Below are 17520 nucleotides of genomic sequence, written 5' to 3' on the forward strand. Positions count from 1 at the left end.
CTCAATCAAAAAATGACTGGCAATCAAGTACATGAAGAATGGAAGCTGTCAATCAGCAATTACAAACTTTCTAACATTGCTAATGGGTGCCTAAAACTAATTATACAAAATCCTCCGTCGATTAAACTTGAAATGGGAACATGGACCAGATCAGTTTGTGGTAAGGTTGTTACTACAAGACATGAGATATTAACAGTCATTAATTGATGATGGAACCTCTATATTAATTTTGAAGAAATATCCCCAAAATATGACAACATTATAACAGTCACAAATAGTTTTGCCTTATAAATAAGTATTTTTATTGTGTCACAAAAATTCTCAATAGGTAATATGAATAAAATTAGATTCCCAATGCTATATTTAACTTTTTCAGAACAATATTAGTGAAACGTTCGTAAGATCAGTATATTATCTAAATCACAGCTTGGGTTTACAATTAAGGACTGAACATACTTATAAATATGTATAGATAATAACATTATTTCATGCCATTGATACTGAACAGCTTATGGAAATACACTTAGCTTCATTAGATACTTTTTTTTAAAAAATAATGATCATACAGTTTCTCACTACAGTATTATAACATTATGGTGTAAGAAGCTTTTCATACAGCTGTACTAATTCATTCCTTCAAAGCAGAAAAAGTTAGGTGAATGAGGTTCACACATCATACATGCAAAGGAACCAGCAACATCCTATCAAGGAAGTACTGTCAAATGTTGTGAGCAATCATGATATGGTAATGGGTCAGATTCCAGAATGAGCTTTTTCCTCTGCAGCAGACTGTGTGCTAATGTGAACCATCCTGGCAGATCAAAACTGCGAGGTGGACTGAGACTCAAACTCAGGATCTTTTGCCTTTTGCACTACTCCCTGAGGTGACATTGCATTACCCACATGATGTTCTGACAGTTTCACTTCTACCAGTGCCTCATGGGTCATATTAATTACCTCCTGTGCCTTAATGAACTATGACTAAGTAAGGATAGCCTCAATATCGTAAAGTGTAGTCATGATTTGTTAATGAATTCTACATAACTGAGAGACAAGAAAGGCTACACAATAGCCTGTAATCTGTCATGGAGGAATTGAAAATCTGAACATAAAAGTTAATAACAAACACAAGCTTATCTGAATAAACATACAATATTTTCGTAAAAAGTTCTAAAGCCACATTGTTTTGTATCAAGCAACCAGCAGGAAGGAGCCTAGAAACAAAATATTTCAGAGTATGGCTGCATACTGAGATTAGATGTATGAAGTATGATGAGTATGTGAATGATGAACTAAATACTGATTGCTGCATTTTAAGATCCATAAACACATTATCAGTATGAAAACAGGTGTAAGTGTTATTACAGATACTTTTAGTGAACACAAATTATATAGCTATTTTCTGAAGAAGTTCTCTAGCTTCTTTACAAATTTAAAATCCAATAGAGAGCCAGATATGATACAACTTTAATATTAATGCCCCACCAAGTGTTTACATCAATAGGAACCGAAATTTCTGTACAGGATTTACATATAACCATAAAGTTCTTCATCTATATGTTTGGGAAAAAAAAAGTTCTGAAATCTCATCTAAGGCTACAACAGTGGTAAACTTTGATACATTTTGTTGTACAAGGACAGAATGTACTTGTAGTTCAAACTATCACACTTAATTTAGTTTATCTTTCGTGGAAATTTATTATAAACTCTTCATTGTACATCTGCGGCTACAAAACTAAAACGAAGTAATTACATATATAAAACTATTTTGTACACTTAGAAACATCTTTCTTAATTTACCAACCTGACCATATTCATCTGAATTGAAGCTCAGCATTAACATTGGCAACATTATGAAAGGACTATTTCTCAATATATGTCTTGTGTTGGCTTCTGGAAAATGGAGAAGCAGTGGTTTTAGTAGACAGGTCTGGCAAAAGCACCATAGCTGTCCCCATATATGCCAATACCAGTAGATGCATACTTGCTGTACGGCCCAGAGAGCGGCTGCTTCTGCAGTTGTAGAGTAGACTCTTCAGCACGTGCATGCTCCAGGTCACGCACCACCTGGCACATGCTGACTGTGCAGAACCACAGGTAGAAGAGGTACACTGCAACAACAACATGGCACACTAGCAACTCTCAATCAGACTAACTTTCTCTCTGGCCTACCATCTGTACATAATCTACATTAGTATTGTTCTATAAAATACCACAAATGCAGACATATCCCGTAATTCTTCTCTTCTGACATTTTGATTGAGGACCGTCAGCTATCTTCTGAGCCATAAGAAAGACGGTGCTGCTCTCCCACCTGCCTTGCAAACACGTCACTCGCGCTATCACAACTGCAGACACAGACCATCAAAGCAGCAGAAATGCTACTTGGGTGGCAGAGAGGTATACTGCCATGACAAACCGCACCATGTGACATGTTCTAGCTTATAAACATTATACAATAGCGGGAGGGGTATTGTGACACTGTGTTTAAGAGCTGACTGTTTCGAGTGCCAGATAAAAGTTTTATCCATGTTAAAATCGTCATCGAAATTAAGTATATCCTTCATCAGACAGTTCCCAATGGATTTCTTAATCACCAGGCCTCAGGCAGATAATGTTAGAATCTTGACACTTTCATAATTCCTGGAATGGACTGTCTCAATGCAATGTTTGGCAACTGCTGATTTTTCAGAGTGTAGCGTCGATGCTCTACAGAGCATTCTTGAATGGTTTGTGTTATCTGCTCGATAAACGAAAGTCCATTGTGAGAAGGGGATCTTGTATACACCTGTCTTGCATAGCACTTCTGATCCTTCACACCAACGACGAGAGTGGCTGTTCTTCAGTAAAACAGTACTGGAATAATGATTTAATATTTCGGTATTCTCTTTGTCATCCTCTGTATCAGTACCAGCTAGTCACTGAGTTACTCTAACCAAAGCATTTGTTAAGCGAATAACACTAATACAAATCTTTGTATTTACGATATACTGCTTGTTCTACAAAGATACGGGCATGCTGCCTAAAAATACAAGATGCAACCTCATCCAATAACTTACCTGTGCGAATATTTCGGCTGAGAACCGTAGAACCGTCTTCTGAGCCGGAAAATCGACGGTACAGAGTGGATCCGACCTAATTTAGAAAGACTTCTTCTTTACAATAGATGCCCACGGATCTAAAACTTTCCTCTACAGACTTAGTTCCAGGACATTCACATTTTGTTAAATGATTTTGGCCGTTGGTGCAACATAAGTGCGACGTGTTTATCAGGCAGGCGGTAAGGCTGTATCGTCGATTTTCCGGCTCAGAAGACGATTTTACGGTTCTCAGCGGAAATATTCGCACAGGAAAGTTATTGGATGAGGCTGCATCTTGTATTTTTAGGCTGCGTGCCCGTATCTTTGTAGAACAACCAGTATATCGTAAATACAAAGATTTGTATTAGTGTTATTCACTTAACAAATGCTTTGGTTAGAGTAACTCAGTGACTAGCTGGTACTGATACAGAGGATGACAAAGAGAATACCGAAATATTAAATTCATTATTCCGGTACTGTTTTACTGAAGAAGGTTGTCCTGGAATTCTTTCTTCCAGTCATCGCAGGAACGTGGGACAGAGCAAAGACTGCTGGTACTGGTACTAAAGATACTCGTACACCTACACGATTCTATAAACATATCGGAATGAACCTGCTCATCTTCTAGCAACTATCTGTCGTAAGCTGTGCAGCAATGAGGAGTTCAAGTGATTGGAAAAATGCTTAGGTTCATTCCCATTTTTACAAAGGATCGTCGATCAAATGCACACACCTGCATGCCTATGTCGCTGTTGTCAGTCTGTCATAGACTGGTGTGCATCTCGATGACACAAGCGGAGGACGAAGAGAAAGGAAGTATATGAGGCTACTGACTGGATATTTCAGTGTATAAAGAGAGATGGGGGACTGAGACATGGTATTAGGGAAACAAATAGAATAAGTAATCATGGGAGAAAATTTTATTAATAATAGGAATGAGGTGAGAAAGACTTAATTCTGAAACAAATATCAGTTAGTTGTACCAAATGCACTGTTCAAAAATTCCGAACAGAAGTATACATTTAAAAGGCCCAGAGACACGGAAAGATTCCAGTTGGATTACGTCATGGTGAGACAGAGATTCTGGACTCAGAAATTGTATTATAAGGTGTACCCAAGAGCAAATATAGACCTGTATCTCAATGTAGTAATGATGAAGAACAGATTGAAGTTGCAGGGGATCGTCTGGAGGACTCAATGTGTTACGATTTGGAATTGTAGTTCTTAAGGCTATAGATATTACGATATTAAATACCACAGTAAGCAAGCACGTCAGTTAAAGAGGAATAGTCATTTCTGAAAATGACATTCATGGAGGTTGGACAGAGAAATGTAGCTAAATGGAGGGAAACTGCAAGGAAACTTTGTATAACAGAACAAATACTAAAGCTAATTGAAGAAAGAAGGAAGTACTAAAATGTCCAGGGAAAGACAGGAATATAGCAATATGAGTCACTTAGGATTGAAATAAATGGGAAGTGCAAGGAAACCAAGGCAAAATTACTGCAGGCTGAATGTAAAGTAATGGAGACCGTTTATCATGAGTCACCCCCAGAACCCGATGATTCCGAGTTGCAAAAAGACAGCACGACATGGTTGATGGGGGATTGTACATATTACACAACAACATATCAGGCATTTTCTAGAAGATTTCTTTATGATTCAGCTGACCCATTAATATAGAAACAAACAGTGGTATTTATAAAAAAAACTTGAACAGCATCATAAGGAACCAATTTACGATACACATTGTATTCATTCTGAATAGAAAAAAGAAAAACAGAAAAAGAAACGGTGAAGAAACAGTTCACCAGTAAATGATTTTCTCCTTATACTGTTTCCTGGATTTGTCTTCTGATATTATGTTTTTTCTCTCATTGTATTTGTATCATTCCACAAATATACAATCCCATCTATGTTATCATGAATGTTGTGAAATTTTGAAACTATTTTTGTATCTCTCATGTTACTGGAGTAAAGATGAACTTGCATAATATGTAATCATTAGTCCTCTAGTATTAAAAGACTACCAATTACATGTTATCGAACTTCATCTGACACTTCAGTGACATGAGAGATACAAAAATAGTTTGAAAATTTCATAACATTCGTAATACCATAGATGGAAATGTATATTCATGGGATGAAGCAAATACAATCAGAAGAAAGACATAAGATGAGAACACAAAGATAGGAAGCACGTAAGGAGAAACTCATTTATTGAAGAAGTTCTTTTTAATGTTTTTTTTTTCTTTCCTCTATTCTGGAGTGTCAGATGAGCTTCCATAACGTGTAATCAGTAGTCTTCTAGTGTTAGAAGGCTACCGATTACACATTACAGAAGCCTATCTTATCAATAATATGAGAGGCATAACAATAGTTTAAAAATTTCATAAAGTTTGTAATACAATAGACTGGAATGTATATTTGTGGGATGAAACAAATATAATCAAAGGAAATGCATAGCATGGGAACACAAAGATAGGAAGCAGCATAAGAAGATAATCATTTATTCATGAAGTGTTTTTTCAGTGTTTTCTTTGTCCTATTTTTTCTTTTCTCTATTCAAAGTTAATACAACTTCTTATTGCATAAATTAGTTCTTTATGATGCTATTAAGGATGATTTTCTTTAATAAATGCCATTGTTAGTTTCTATGTGAAAGTCTCAGGTGAATTTAAAAGATATTTCATAGAAAATGGTTGAGGTGGCAGCTTGTGCTAAACAAATGTGGACTTAAATCCTGGTCTGGTAGAAAATTTCAGCTGACATTACCAGTTAATTATAGTTATTAAGCTCTGGCAAGTTTTTGAATGCATGTATCTGTACATCCATGTATTTGACTCATTTCTTCACTTCTATTAAACCCTTGGAGGCTTTTTAGAGATTGTTTTGTGTCATAGTATTACTGTCATACTTTGCACATACTTTGGTTGTCAAAATACCAAGCTTTTTGAGATGACCTGTGCAGAATGTCCTAGATCTAACATCGGATATAATTCTTATGACACCTTCTGTATTCTGAAAATATCATGCTTGTAATTTAAGTTTACCCAAAGAGATTTCATAACTCATTATTGAATGGAAATTTATAGAACAAACTAGTTTCCTCACTCTGAAATCACATATAGCAGTAAACCTGTGTTCTATCACTGAAACAAAGCATTTCATTTATTTTACGATGGCGATTTTTTTCCAATTAAGGTTGGTTCCATATGTATTGCTAAAAAGCTTAATACTACCCACTTCTGTATTTCACTGCTTGAGTATACTATTTTCATAACTTGCAGATGTTTATCAGTGCTAAAAAGCTTAATATTACCCACTTCTGTATTTCACTGCTTGAGTATACTATTTTCATAACTTGCAGATGTTTATCAGAAGTGCTGAAATTTTTGCACCTCATCCTGTCAAAATTTGATGTTAATCCATCTATTGTGAACCATGTGTTTATGCTTTCAAATATTGCATTAGTTACCTTATCAGTGAGACTGATGTGCTTTTCATTTCTATACCATTATTATCTAGATGAAGGATAAAATTTGTACCTTCTGCGAAGTAGTAGATTATTTATGAATACTGAAAACAACAGAATGATAAAAATGTAACATAATGTCTGATTGCCTCCAGTTCAAAGTACCTATATGAGCGATATGGAACTAATACAGTACACATCCATAAACATCATGTTCAGACCAATGATTTTGAAACTCTAGACAACTTCTGTAAATGGATTATTTTATATAGTTTGAATTACAGGTGTGAGCTCTTTACTGCGATGGCATTTTAAACTGCTGCAACAGACATGTGAAGAGTGATGAAAATCTATACGCCATATTTATCTCTAATCACCAGCGAAGGTCCTCTGTCATCTTGGAGGCCAGAACTGTACAATTTCAAGTAACAGGACTTTATTTAACGCCACTCAATTTCCATAGCGCACCTTTGCTGGTGTTTATCCGAGAGGTGGTGCCACAGCTGTTGGAGGTTGTATCTCTTGCCACCCGAGAGAGGACGTGGTTTGAACACGAAGGCGCACCACTACACTTACAGCTATCCTCATCGCTAGATTGGAAGCGGAGCTCTAGTCCACTACTGCTGCGATCACTGGGTCTTTTTTTATTTTCAAATTGTATTACGTGAAGTAGCAGCTGTATGAAATCTCAGTAAAAACTCAAGAGGAACTGTATAGCACGGTCCTAACTTCCTGTATCGTACAAGAAACGACAAGCATAGGCGAGAGAGTGCAGAAATCTTTGGTGCTGTTGTGATGCATGAAAGGAGACGTAGTTATCACTGTGAGCTTAGGTTGTTGCTATGAGTTGTAATAAGATTATGTCAATAAAAAACTGAATATGCATTTGTGAATGTAGGTTCCTTATTTCAAGAGCAATGAAATTATGGTCCTCTACCAGCTACAAGATTCTGAATAAAATCAGCGAAAGTTATTTTCACATGATATCTGAGTGCACTTTCACATCTAATGATTTCCCTTCACCGAGAATGAAGTGTTGGTTTAGCTTTTGCTAAGAAGGCTTCAATACAGTTACAACACACGTCAGATATTGTTCAGCGAATTTGTATTTTGCACAGTAAACGACAGTATAGAGCTGTATTGAATGGGACTCCGAAACCAAGGGGCATCTGTTGTCGTCCGAGTGCCATCTACGTACTGGTCACAATCCCGTGTCTTCTGGAGTCAACGTTCGTTCCTCCAAAACAGGACGGTCATAACAAGCGAGAAAAACACCACTGATAAATACTACAACATATTGACGCCAGTAATAAAGTACTGTAGCTGCAACGTCCTGTTCGAAGACTCTTCTTGGCGTCGAATATTGGGTCAACGTCGGATTTTTCTTTTTCTCCCACTTGCAACAGTGGTAGATGAAAAGCTTGCACGATGCCAGTGCATTAGTACTATTCATCCTCCCTCGCATTTGATAATGAAGAGTAAAGGAAGTTTTATTCGATTTAGGCTGCAAAATCGAAATATGACACGTTCACCATTCATTTATATCGTATACCTGTTACGGAGATAGAAGGTCAAAAGATGAGGGAAGTCTGAGGACACGAACAAACCCTAACTTTTTTTGCCCTTAAACCCTAATTTTTGTGGTCCGTAACGATGATAAGTAATCTATCCAGAAGGGGAACCGCTTCCCATCACGAATTTCTATGCAAATACACACATAAGAAAACTTAAACGCCTGTTGCTTGCGTACCCAAACACATATCTAAGTGCATAATCGTATACACTTCTTTATTCGTACTGTAGGATTCTTTGGACAACTAAAATTCAGAAGGGTGTTTTTAGAATCTGAGAAGGGCACGAGCAGCAACTCACACAGGATGAAGCCGCCCGCGACACTGCAACCAATGAGGATGCCCAAGTTGTAGACGTTCGCCTTGAGCACCGTCATCGCCATCACGAAGACCACGGACATGGACACCAGCCGTCCCAAATCCAGCGCCACGAACGGGTACATCAGTTTCAGGTTACACTGAAAGGAAACAAGTGTCAGCTCGAGTGACACACAACTCTTACAATGTGGTATGTACCGATTTAGTGCTGACTTCTGATAACGTATTGCCCACGACATTTTACAGGTTAGTACATATCATGAATGTGCAGATAATTTAAAACCTTTCCCAGACTGGGATTTGAATCCAGATCTCCTGCTTGTTGGAAGCAATCGCCTTAATCATTACATGCACAGTCTAGGCCTATCTCAAACGTTCATTGTCATTGGTGTATGTGTTTCGATAGCCGCTTGTTTCGATGACAACTTTGGACAGTCCATCCCCAGAAGGAGAAAGTTAGCTGAACTACTCTCTACGATAAGGAGGAAAAAAAAAACATGACCAGAACAGATGGATGATGTATTCAAGAGAAATATCTTCACAAATTAAGCAAGAGAGTAACGCTTTGGTCCACCTCTGGCCGTTATGCAAGCAGTTGTTCGGTATGGCATTAAGTTGACAGAATTGTTGGATGTCCTCCTGAGGGATATAGTGTGAAATTCTGTCCAATTGGCACGTTAGATCGTCAAAATCCCGAGCTGGATGGGGGGGCCCTACCCATAATGCTCTGAACGTTCTCATTTGGGGAGAGAGCCAGCAAACTCTCTGGCAAAGGTAGGGTTTGGCAAGCACGAAGACAAGCAGTAGAAACTCTCGTCGTGTGCGAGCGGACTTCATATTGCTGAAATGTAAGCCCAGGGTCACTTGCCATGGGCAACAAAATGGGGCATAGAACGTCGTCGAGGTACTGTTGTGCTGGAAGGGTGCCCCAGATGGCAACGAATGGGGTCCTGGTATGGAATAAATTAGCACTCCAGACTTTCAGTCCTGGTTGTCGGACCGTACGGAGGGTGACAGTCAGATCCCATCACGGATTTGGACGTCTCCAATCACATCTTCGTCCTGGAGGAATTCCACTGACCAGAGTAGAACTGTCTTTAGTGATGAATTCCGCCACATTGGAATGAACTCCGACGACCAGCGAAGACGTGTACGGAGATACTCTGGACAACAGTGCGATACCAACCTGACTCTGGCCCTCCATAAGGCACAACAACCAGGAGTGATGGTCTGGGGTGCAATTTCATAGAAGGACCCCTTTGGCCTACTGCGGCGCTCTTACAGCACAGCGGTACGTCGACGACATTCTGTGCCTTGTTTTGTTGCCCATTATCAAAAGGCACCCTGGGTACATGTTTCAGCAAGACAATGCCCGCCCACGCATGGCGAGAGTTTCTACTGCTTGTCTTCATGATATCCAAACCCTGCCTTGGCCAAAAAGATCGCCAGATCTCTCCCCAATTAAGCCCTTTTAAAAATTGCTTTTATTTTAAGTGGTAGTAGACTATCTGCTGCTAGGACCACGGTAGTGGAATACGGTCAAATCAAATCAGACGATGCCGTGGGAATCAGATTAGGAACTGAGTCAATAAGACTGGTAGACGAGTTTTGTTACCTCGCGGCAAAACAACTGATGATAACCGACGTAGATAGGATAAAAACGTAGTCTGGCAATAGAAAGGAGAATATTTCTGAAAAAGAAAAAAAATTGTTAACATCTAATTTTCTTCGAAATGGGAGCTCGCAGTGGATGACCTCGTCGACGACCTGATCTATAGCGCATAATTGTCTTGTCGTAATGTTCATTATTATTCGAGTCTGTAGCAGAGATTTTTTTCTGTCACAGTTACTATGCAAATTCCCCGAATCTCTGCATTTGAAATCATCCGTTGAAGATGTAGATCGTGTTGTATTCCATATATGTCTGATGGCAACGAAACTAATAACCTACTGATAGGATAAAAGATGACTTTTACATTGGTTTGCTCAAAAGTTTTCTTTTTGGAAAACGGCCAGATGAACCACTGAAACAGATACATAGCTGAAATTTAAAATGTTGTTATTCAAAATAGGATGCTTCAGTAAGAAACGTGCTGGATACATAAAAAGACGCGAAAGACGCATTATAACTGCAAATTGTATCACTTCTACTAAATATTGCAGCCATAATAACAAAATCATTACCTTGTAGGCACCGTAAATTAGGCCCAAACACGAAAGGGCGTACGCTGTGTACAGAATGATGAGACTAAGCAAAAACGATTCCGGATCTGAAACACACAGAAACAACCAAGTTATAGTGCTTCCACTATTACACTACTGGCCATTAAAATTGCTACACCAAGATGAAATGCAGATCATAAACGGGTATTCATTGGACAAATATATTATACTAGAACTGAGATGTGATTACATTTTCACGCAATTTGGGTGCATAGATCCTGAGAAATCAGTACCCAGAACAACCACCTCTGCCCGTAATAACGGTCTTGATACGCCTGGGCATTGAGTCAAACAGAGCTTGGATGACGTATGCAGGTACAGCTCCCCATGCAGCTTCAACACAATACCACAGTTCATCAACAGTAGTGACTGGCGTATTATGACGAGCCAGTTGCTCGGCCACCATTGACCAGACGTTTTCAATTGGTGAGAGATCTGGAGAATGTGCTGGCCAGGGCAGCAGTCGAACATTTTCTGTATCCAGTAAGGCCCATATAGGACCTGCAACATGACGTCGTGCATTATCCTGCTAAATGTAGGGTTTCGCAGGGATCGAATGAAGGGTAGAGCCACGGGTCGTAACACATCTGAAACGTAACGTCCACTGTTCAAAGTGCCCTCAATGCGAACAAGAGGTGACCGAGATTTGTAACCAATGGCACCCCATACCATCACGCCGTGTGATACGCCAGTATGGCGATGACGAATACACGCTTCCAATGTGCGTTCATCGCGATGTCGCCAAACACGGATGTCCCCATCATGATGCTGTAAACAGAACCTGGATTCATCCGAAAAAATGACTTTTTGCCATTCGTGCACTCAGGTTCGTCTTTGAGTACACCATCGCAGGCGCTCCTGTCTGTGATGCAGCGGCAAGGGTAACCGCAGAAATGGTCTCCGAGCTGGTAGTCCATGCTGCTGCAAACGTCGTCAAACAGTTCGTGCAGATGGTTGTTATCTTGCAAACGTCGCCATCTGTTGACTCAGGGATCGAGACGTGGCTGCACGATCCGTTACAGCCACGCGGATAAGATGCCTGTCATGTCTACTGCTAGTGATACGAGGCCGTTGGGATCCAGCACGGCGTTCCGTATTACCCTCCTGAACCCACTGAATCCATATTCTGCTAACAGTCATTGGATCTCGACCAACGCGAGCAGCAATGTCGCGATACGATAAACCGCAATCGCGATTGGCTACAATCCGACCTTTATCAAAGTCGGGAACGTGATGGTACGCATTTCTCCTTCTTACACGAGGCATCACAACAACGTTTCACCAGGCAACGCCGGTCAACTGCTGTTTGTGTATGAGAAATCGGTTGGAAACTTTCCTCATGTCAGCACGTTGTAGGGTTCGCCACCGGCGCCAACCTTGTGTGAATGCTCTGAAAAGCTAATCGTTTGCATATCACAGCATCTTCTTCCTGTCGGTTAAATTTCGCGTCTGTAGCACGTCATCTTCGTGGTGTAGCAATTTCAATGGCCAGTAGTGTAGATAAACTGAAATATGGATGACAACTGAGAGAGATTAAATATATATACAAACTAGCAGTTAACTCAGCGATTAGAGGATGGGACTGTTGTCATACTGTTGCATTCTTTTTGCGCGCGAAATCGAACCTCCACACTATGTTATCAAAAGTATGCGGACACCACTATATAAAGCGGGATTGACCACTAAATGTCACGGTAGGCGGATCCGCCAGTACAAAAGAAGGTCTGTCAGAAGAAAAGCAGTAGCAGCAGAATGAGTCAGTCAGCACTTCAAGCGTGGACCAGTCACTGGATATTACCTGAGAACAAATCCATAATGGATATTTCAACCCTTCTAAAGCTGTCCAGCTTAATTATTGGTGATGTGATTGTGAAGTGGAAATGCGAAAGAAGAAACACAGCAAATCCAAGACTAGCACACGTTATGTTCTGATGGCCTGGGACATCAAGCATTGTGGAGGGAGGTTTTGAAAATAAAATCGCACAAAATTAATGGAAGGAATCACTCGTGAGTTTCAAAGTGCTCCCAACAGTCCAACTAGTACAATAACTGCCCATAGAGAGTTAAAAACAATGGGTTAAATTGATTGAGCAGCTCCTCATAAGCATGTGTTTCTACAGTCTGTGCTATGCGACACTTGAGATGGTGTAAAGAGAGATGCCACTTGACATTGGATGACTGGAAAAGAGTGATCTGAAATGATGAATCAAGCCACACCCTTTGGCAATCAGTTGGAGGGGCTTGGGTTTGGCAAAAGCCTGGAGAACGTCACATAAAGTACCATCACGTGCCCAGACTCCAGCGTCCAACACCACTACCTTTCCTGGGTTCAGTCCTTGAGGAAGAACTGGCTGCCATTCCTCCGCAGACATTCAGACACCTCACTGAAAGTGTCCCCAGCGGAGTTCAAGCCATCATAAAGGCGAAGAGTGAACACATCCCATGTTAATAACCAATAGCTGTCTGGGATCTTTTGACCGAATAGGGTGTGCTTTCTAGATCAGCGACAAACAAGACGCTAGCGTACATAAAATGTATTCCAACATACAGTATGTACATTGACGGGAACAAAATCTCAACACAAAAAAAAACAAAGATTAATTTAGAGCAATGAAACTTCGAGGATATATATGTCTAGGTAACATTGTAAGGTGGGCATATTATTCAGATTTTTGTAAGTTATCGATATGCACGTCAGAGAGAGCAAGTTATATTTCTGTTAAACAATCTTTGGTCTTGTCGTAGCACTGTGTTTGCCTCTACACAGTCTGATACATTTTTAGTTGAAGTGTGGTAGGTGATGGAAGTATTCAGTAGTGCTGTGTTGACTTGTGATTGTATCTATTAAAAGATTAATTGTAAATGACAGCAAGGATGAATACGATGTACATATTGAAAGCCGAAAAAAATATAAATTTTGAATAATATTATTATTTTGGAAGAGAAGAAGTTTAAGGTAAGATTGCAGCACTACGCAACTGAGTTTGTCGGAATGACAACTTTTTTCACTTGATCAGAGCTGACAGAAAGAGCATGCATATGTTTTGTTCCCGTCAATGCATTAACTACAGCTGAATAAACTGTCTGGTTTCTATAGAAATCTCTGTTAGCATTGTTCCCTTTTTAAATCATTGTTCACTTTCTTAAGCACTGTATTGTTCAGACCAGCGTTATGTGTCAAGATCACGCAAAGTTTTATTTATTTATTTTTCAATACATACTCAATTTTAAAATTGTTGTTTTGGAATATCATTTCTTAGGAATAGTTACTCTCCCCATCCCACAGTTTAAAGAAGGTTTATCATTATGCATTACTAATCTGCAGCAGTTGGTATACAACAGTTTGAATATTTCCAGAATGAGATTTTCACTCTGCAGGAGTGTACGCTTATAAGAAACTTCCTGGCAGATTAAAACTGTGTGCCGGACCGAGACTCTTAGCAGGAGAGCTTCTGTAAAGTTTGTAAGGTAGGAGACGAGGTACTGGCAGAAGTAAAGCTGTGAGGACGGGATGTGAGTCGTACTTAGGTAGCTCAGTTGGTAGAGCACGTGCCCGCGAAAGGCAAAGGTCCCGAGTTCAAGTCTCGGTCCGGCACACAGTTTTAATCTGCCAGGAAGTTTCAGTTTGAATATTGTTATGGAAATTTTATTTTAAAAAAGAAATCTAGCATAGCCACTGACTGCTCGCTGTTTACTGTTGTGCTTTCGAGAAATCTGTGACAATGTTGTCTAGATACGAGGTAAGTGGAAATTTTGATTAGGGCCAGGTAATTCTTTTACTTCAGTTGCGCATTTAATATCAAGACAAGTTGTATTCATACGAGTTACAGTTCATTTCAAATAAGGTTCTGTTTAGTGAAAGGCTTACATACCAGTGTAAGTTGGATAAAATATTGTGGGTGTGTAGTTTTGGGTAACACAGACATTTCATAGAGTAGGAAGTAAATTTAGGCTAAATTTCATACAAAAACACATAGTGGGGAACTAAAACATATTTCATTGATTAACATTGCAAGATCACAGGTTAATGTAAGTGTGAAATGCTGGTACATTAATAACCCGTGTAAACGCCAGAATCTTGAATGCAAGCTTGCAAACGTGCACGCATTTTGCTGTGCAGGTGCCGCATGTCAACTTGTGGGACGGAGTTCTATGCCTGTTCCACACGGTCTTTGGTCAGTTCAAATGGCTCTGAGCACTATGGGACTTAACATCTGAGGTCATCAGTCTCCTAGAACTTCACACGGTCATTCAGTACAGGGACGGTTGATTCTGTTTGTGGATGACACTGCAGGTGTCGTCCAATGATGTCCCATATGTCCGCGATTGGTGACAGATCTGGTGATCGAGCAGGTCAACCCAACGTGTTGACACACTTTAGAGTATGTTGGATTACAATAGCGATACATGGGAGGCATTATACTGTTGGAAAACACCCTTGGAATACTGTTCATGAATGGCAGCACAATGGGGCAAATCACCAGATTGATACAAAAATTTGCAGTCAGGATGCACGGGATAACCAAGAGGCTGCTCCTGGTGTCATACGAAATCGCACCCCAGACCATAACTCCAGGTGTAGTTCCAGTGTGTCTAGCACGCAGACAGGTTGGTTGCATGCCCTCAACTGACCTCCTTCATATCAACACACGACCATCATTGACTCTGAGCCAGAACCAGCTTCCATCAGAAAACACAACAGATATCTGCCCTGCCCTCCAATGAGCTCTAGCTTGACACCGTTGAAGTCGCAGATAGCGGTGGTTTGGTGGCAGTGGAATGATCGCTACAGGGCCTCTGTCCCGAAAGTGTCCTTCTAGTAACCGATTTGTAACAGTTCATTCTGTCACTGTGGTGCCAAATGCTGCTCTGACCGCTGCTGTAAAAGCAGTACATTGTGCCCGACCCATTCGCCGAACACGATGGTCTTCCCTCTCGATAGTGCCACCTGGCGTCCGGAGCCCGGACTTCTTGTGATCGTACGTTCTCTTGACCACCACTGCCAGCAATCATGTACAGTGGCTACATTCCTGCCAAATCTTTCTGCAATACCGCAGAAGCAATTTTCAGATTCTCGTAGCCCAGTTATACGATCTCGTTCAAATTCAGTGAGCTGTCGATAAAGGCGTCTTTTTTCCTTTAAAGGCTTTCTTGACTAACATCAACCCACCACTTGCAATCTGAAAGGTAACTAACGTTCACAACTATTACAGCGTGTATTTAAAGCAAACCTGATTTGCATCCTCAAAACGGAGCTGCTAGCGCGACTGTTATGCGACTGGCACTAAATCTGAACAGTCATCATCTTTCAGGTGTAGAAACACGCCCAGCAACATACGTTTATGTCGCACAGCTCCTTCTTGGTGCTGCGATTTTTTTCACGTCAGTAAATTTCCTTGTAGGACTACTCCTTCTTGTCGTTTCTTCTATGACAGATTTCCAGGATTTTCAAGGTTCATATTCCAGATTTACTTGAACAAGTATTTTTTGCATGTAAAAGCAGGTTGTACTGTATAAGTTTTCATACCTGCAAGTATCTTTTGAGTTGTCGTGTCACTTATTAATGATTATTCCTAATTGAACTACAACGAAACAAGATATATACATAAAAATGAAGATTTTGTTCTTGTTAAGGAAATTATGTTCAATTTTTATGCTTTGTAACACAGTTGCAGTAGAAAAATGTAAAATGTTTCATAATAAACTTCATTTACACTGAGAGAACTCAAACTAGATGCAAAGTCTGCATTATTTTATCATTCAGATATGTTAAATTTAGTCTAAAGTCAATACAGAAGAGTCCACATAATGTCATGGTATCAATAATTGTAATCACCAATTTTCAGGTACTTGTAATGCTTTTATATACTTCTAAATGTATTGCCAATAATTCTTTAACGCTGTGTCACCAGGTAAAAGATATACTGTAAGGAAGTCAAACTTCGACGCAGTAAATTAAATTTTTGCAGTGTCAAAAGTCTGAGCAGATACCAAGCACATTGTGTTATTTTTTCCATAGTGACTGCCGTTTGAGTGACGTGCTACAGAAAATAGTACATATATCTTAAAATGTATAACGAAATGTCGGAAAGAATGGACGCTTCACATATAAATATCACAAAATACCTTCACATAAGCATAGGGTAATAGTAATCTAATTTCAAATGTAGGACTCTCTAATATGTTATAACCTTTTCTGTGACTGGTTAAGTACAAGTCTTAATCATCGAAAATTTAATTTTCTACTGTCTCAAATATTTCATTACTTATTGAATTCCTTGAGTCTCTTTTTTGGGCATATACAAATCTGCTACACATTTTGCATCCAACTCTTTTACTTCGAGTAGTAACAGTCTCTTTTTTTTGCGTCCCCTCTGTCGCAGTAGCCTGTCCCTGATGACCACGTTCTGTATCTGGAATGTAAGAAGATGTACAAAGACCGTCGGTTTCTTAAAGTGAGAGGAAGACATGTTATTAGGTGTAAATTCCTTGTCCCTCCTTGTTGCATGGTATACTTGACGGCGTGCGACACATTAGTCCTCTCCCTCAATCTCAAACGGGAACTCTGCGTTGGCAGAGAAACCTCATTTTTTTTAACGAAACATATGAAGTTTGCTAACCTCTGTCCTTATCGTTTACCCAGAAATGATCAAATCATTTTCCTGCGCAACTGTACGTTCTCAAGTAGTCAGTTCTTCGGGTAAGTTTAAAGCTCTTGCTGCCCCTGGAAATTCCATCGTTACCGTCGTCCATCATCATTCTGTGCCCTGTCGTGTCGTTGGTGATAACCTCAAGTGATGATGATGAGGTCCCATACTGCAAGCAGCGTAGGGGACGATGCTGGAGACCCACA

The 17520-nt window shown here is 39.8% G+C and overlaps 1 protein-coding gene across 1 annotated transcript in view; it reads right to left on the reverse strand.

Moving 5' to 3' along the window:
- Positions 1–532: 532 nt before the first annotated feature.
- LOC124622937 overlaps positions 533–17520 on the reverse strand; it is a 131142-nt gene continuing 114154 nt past the window's right edge. Inside the window, exons 5-7 of the mRNA XM_047148728.1 lie at positions 10629–10714; positions 8428–8584; positions 533–2111 (exon numbers count right to left, since the gene is read on the reverse strand). Of these exons, the coding sequence (XP_047004684.1) occupies positions 1918–2111; positions 8428–8584; positions 10629–10714 (437 nt within the window). The 3' untranslated portion in view covers positions 533–1917. The remainder of the gene's footprint in view (positions 2112–8427; positions 8585–10628; positions 10715–17520) is intronic.

The sequence above is a fragment of the Schistocerca americana genome, chromosome 7, assembly GCF_021461395.2.
Source record: "Schistocerca americana isolate TAMUIC-IGC-003095 chromosome 7, iqSchAmer2.1, whole genome shotgun sequence".
NCBI classification, from domain to species: domain Eukaryota; kingdom Metazoa; phylum Arthropoda; class Insecta; order Orthoptera; family Acrididae; genus Schistocerca; species Schistocerca americana.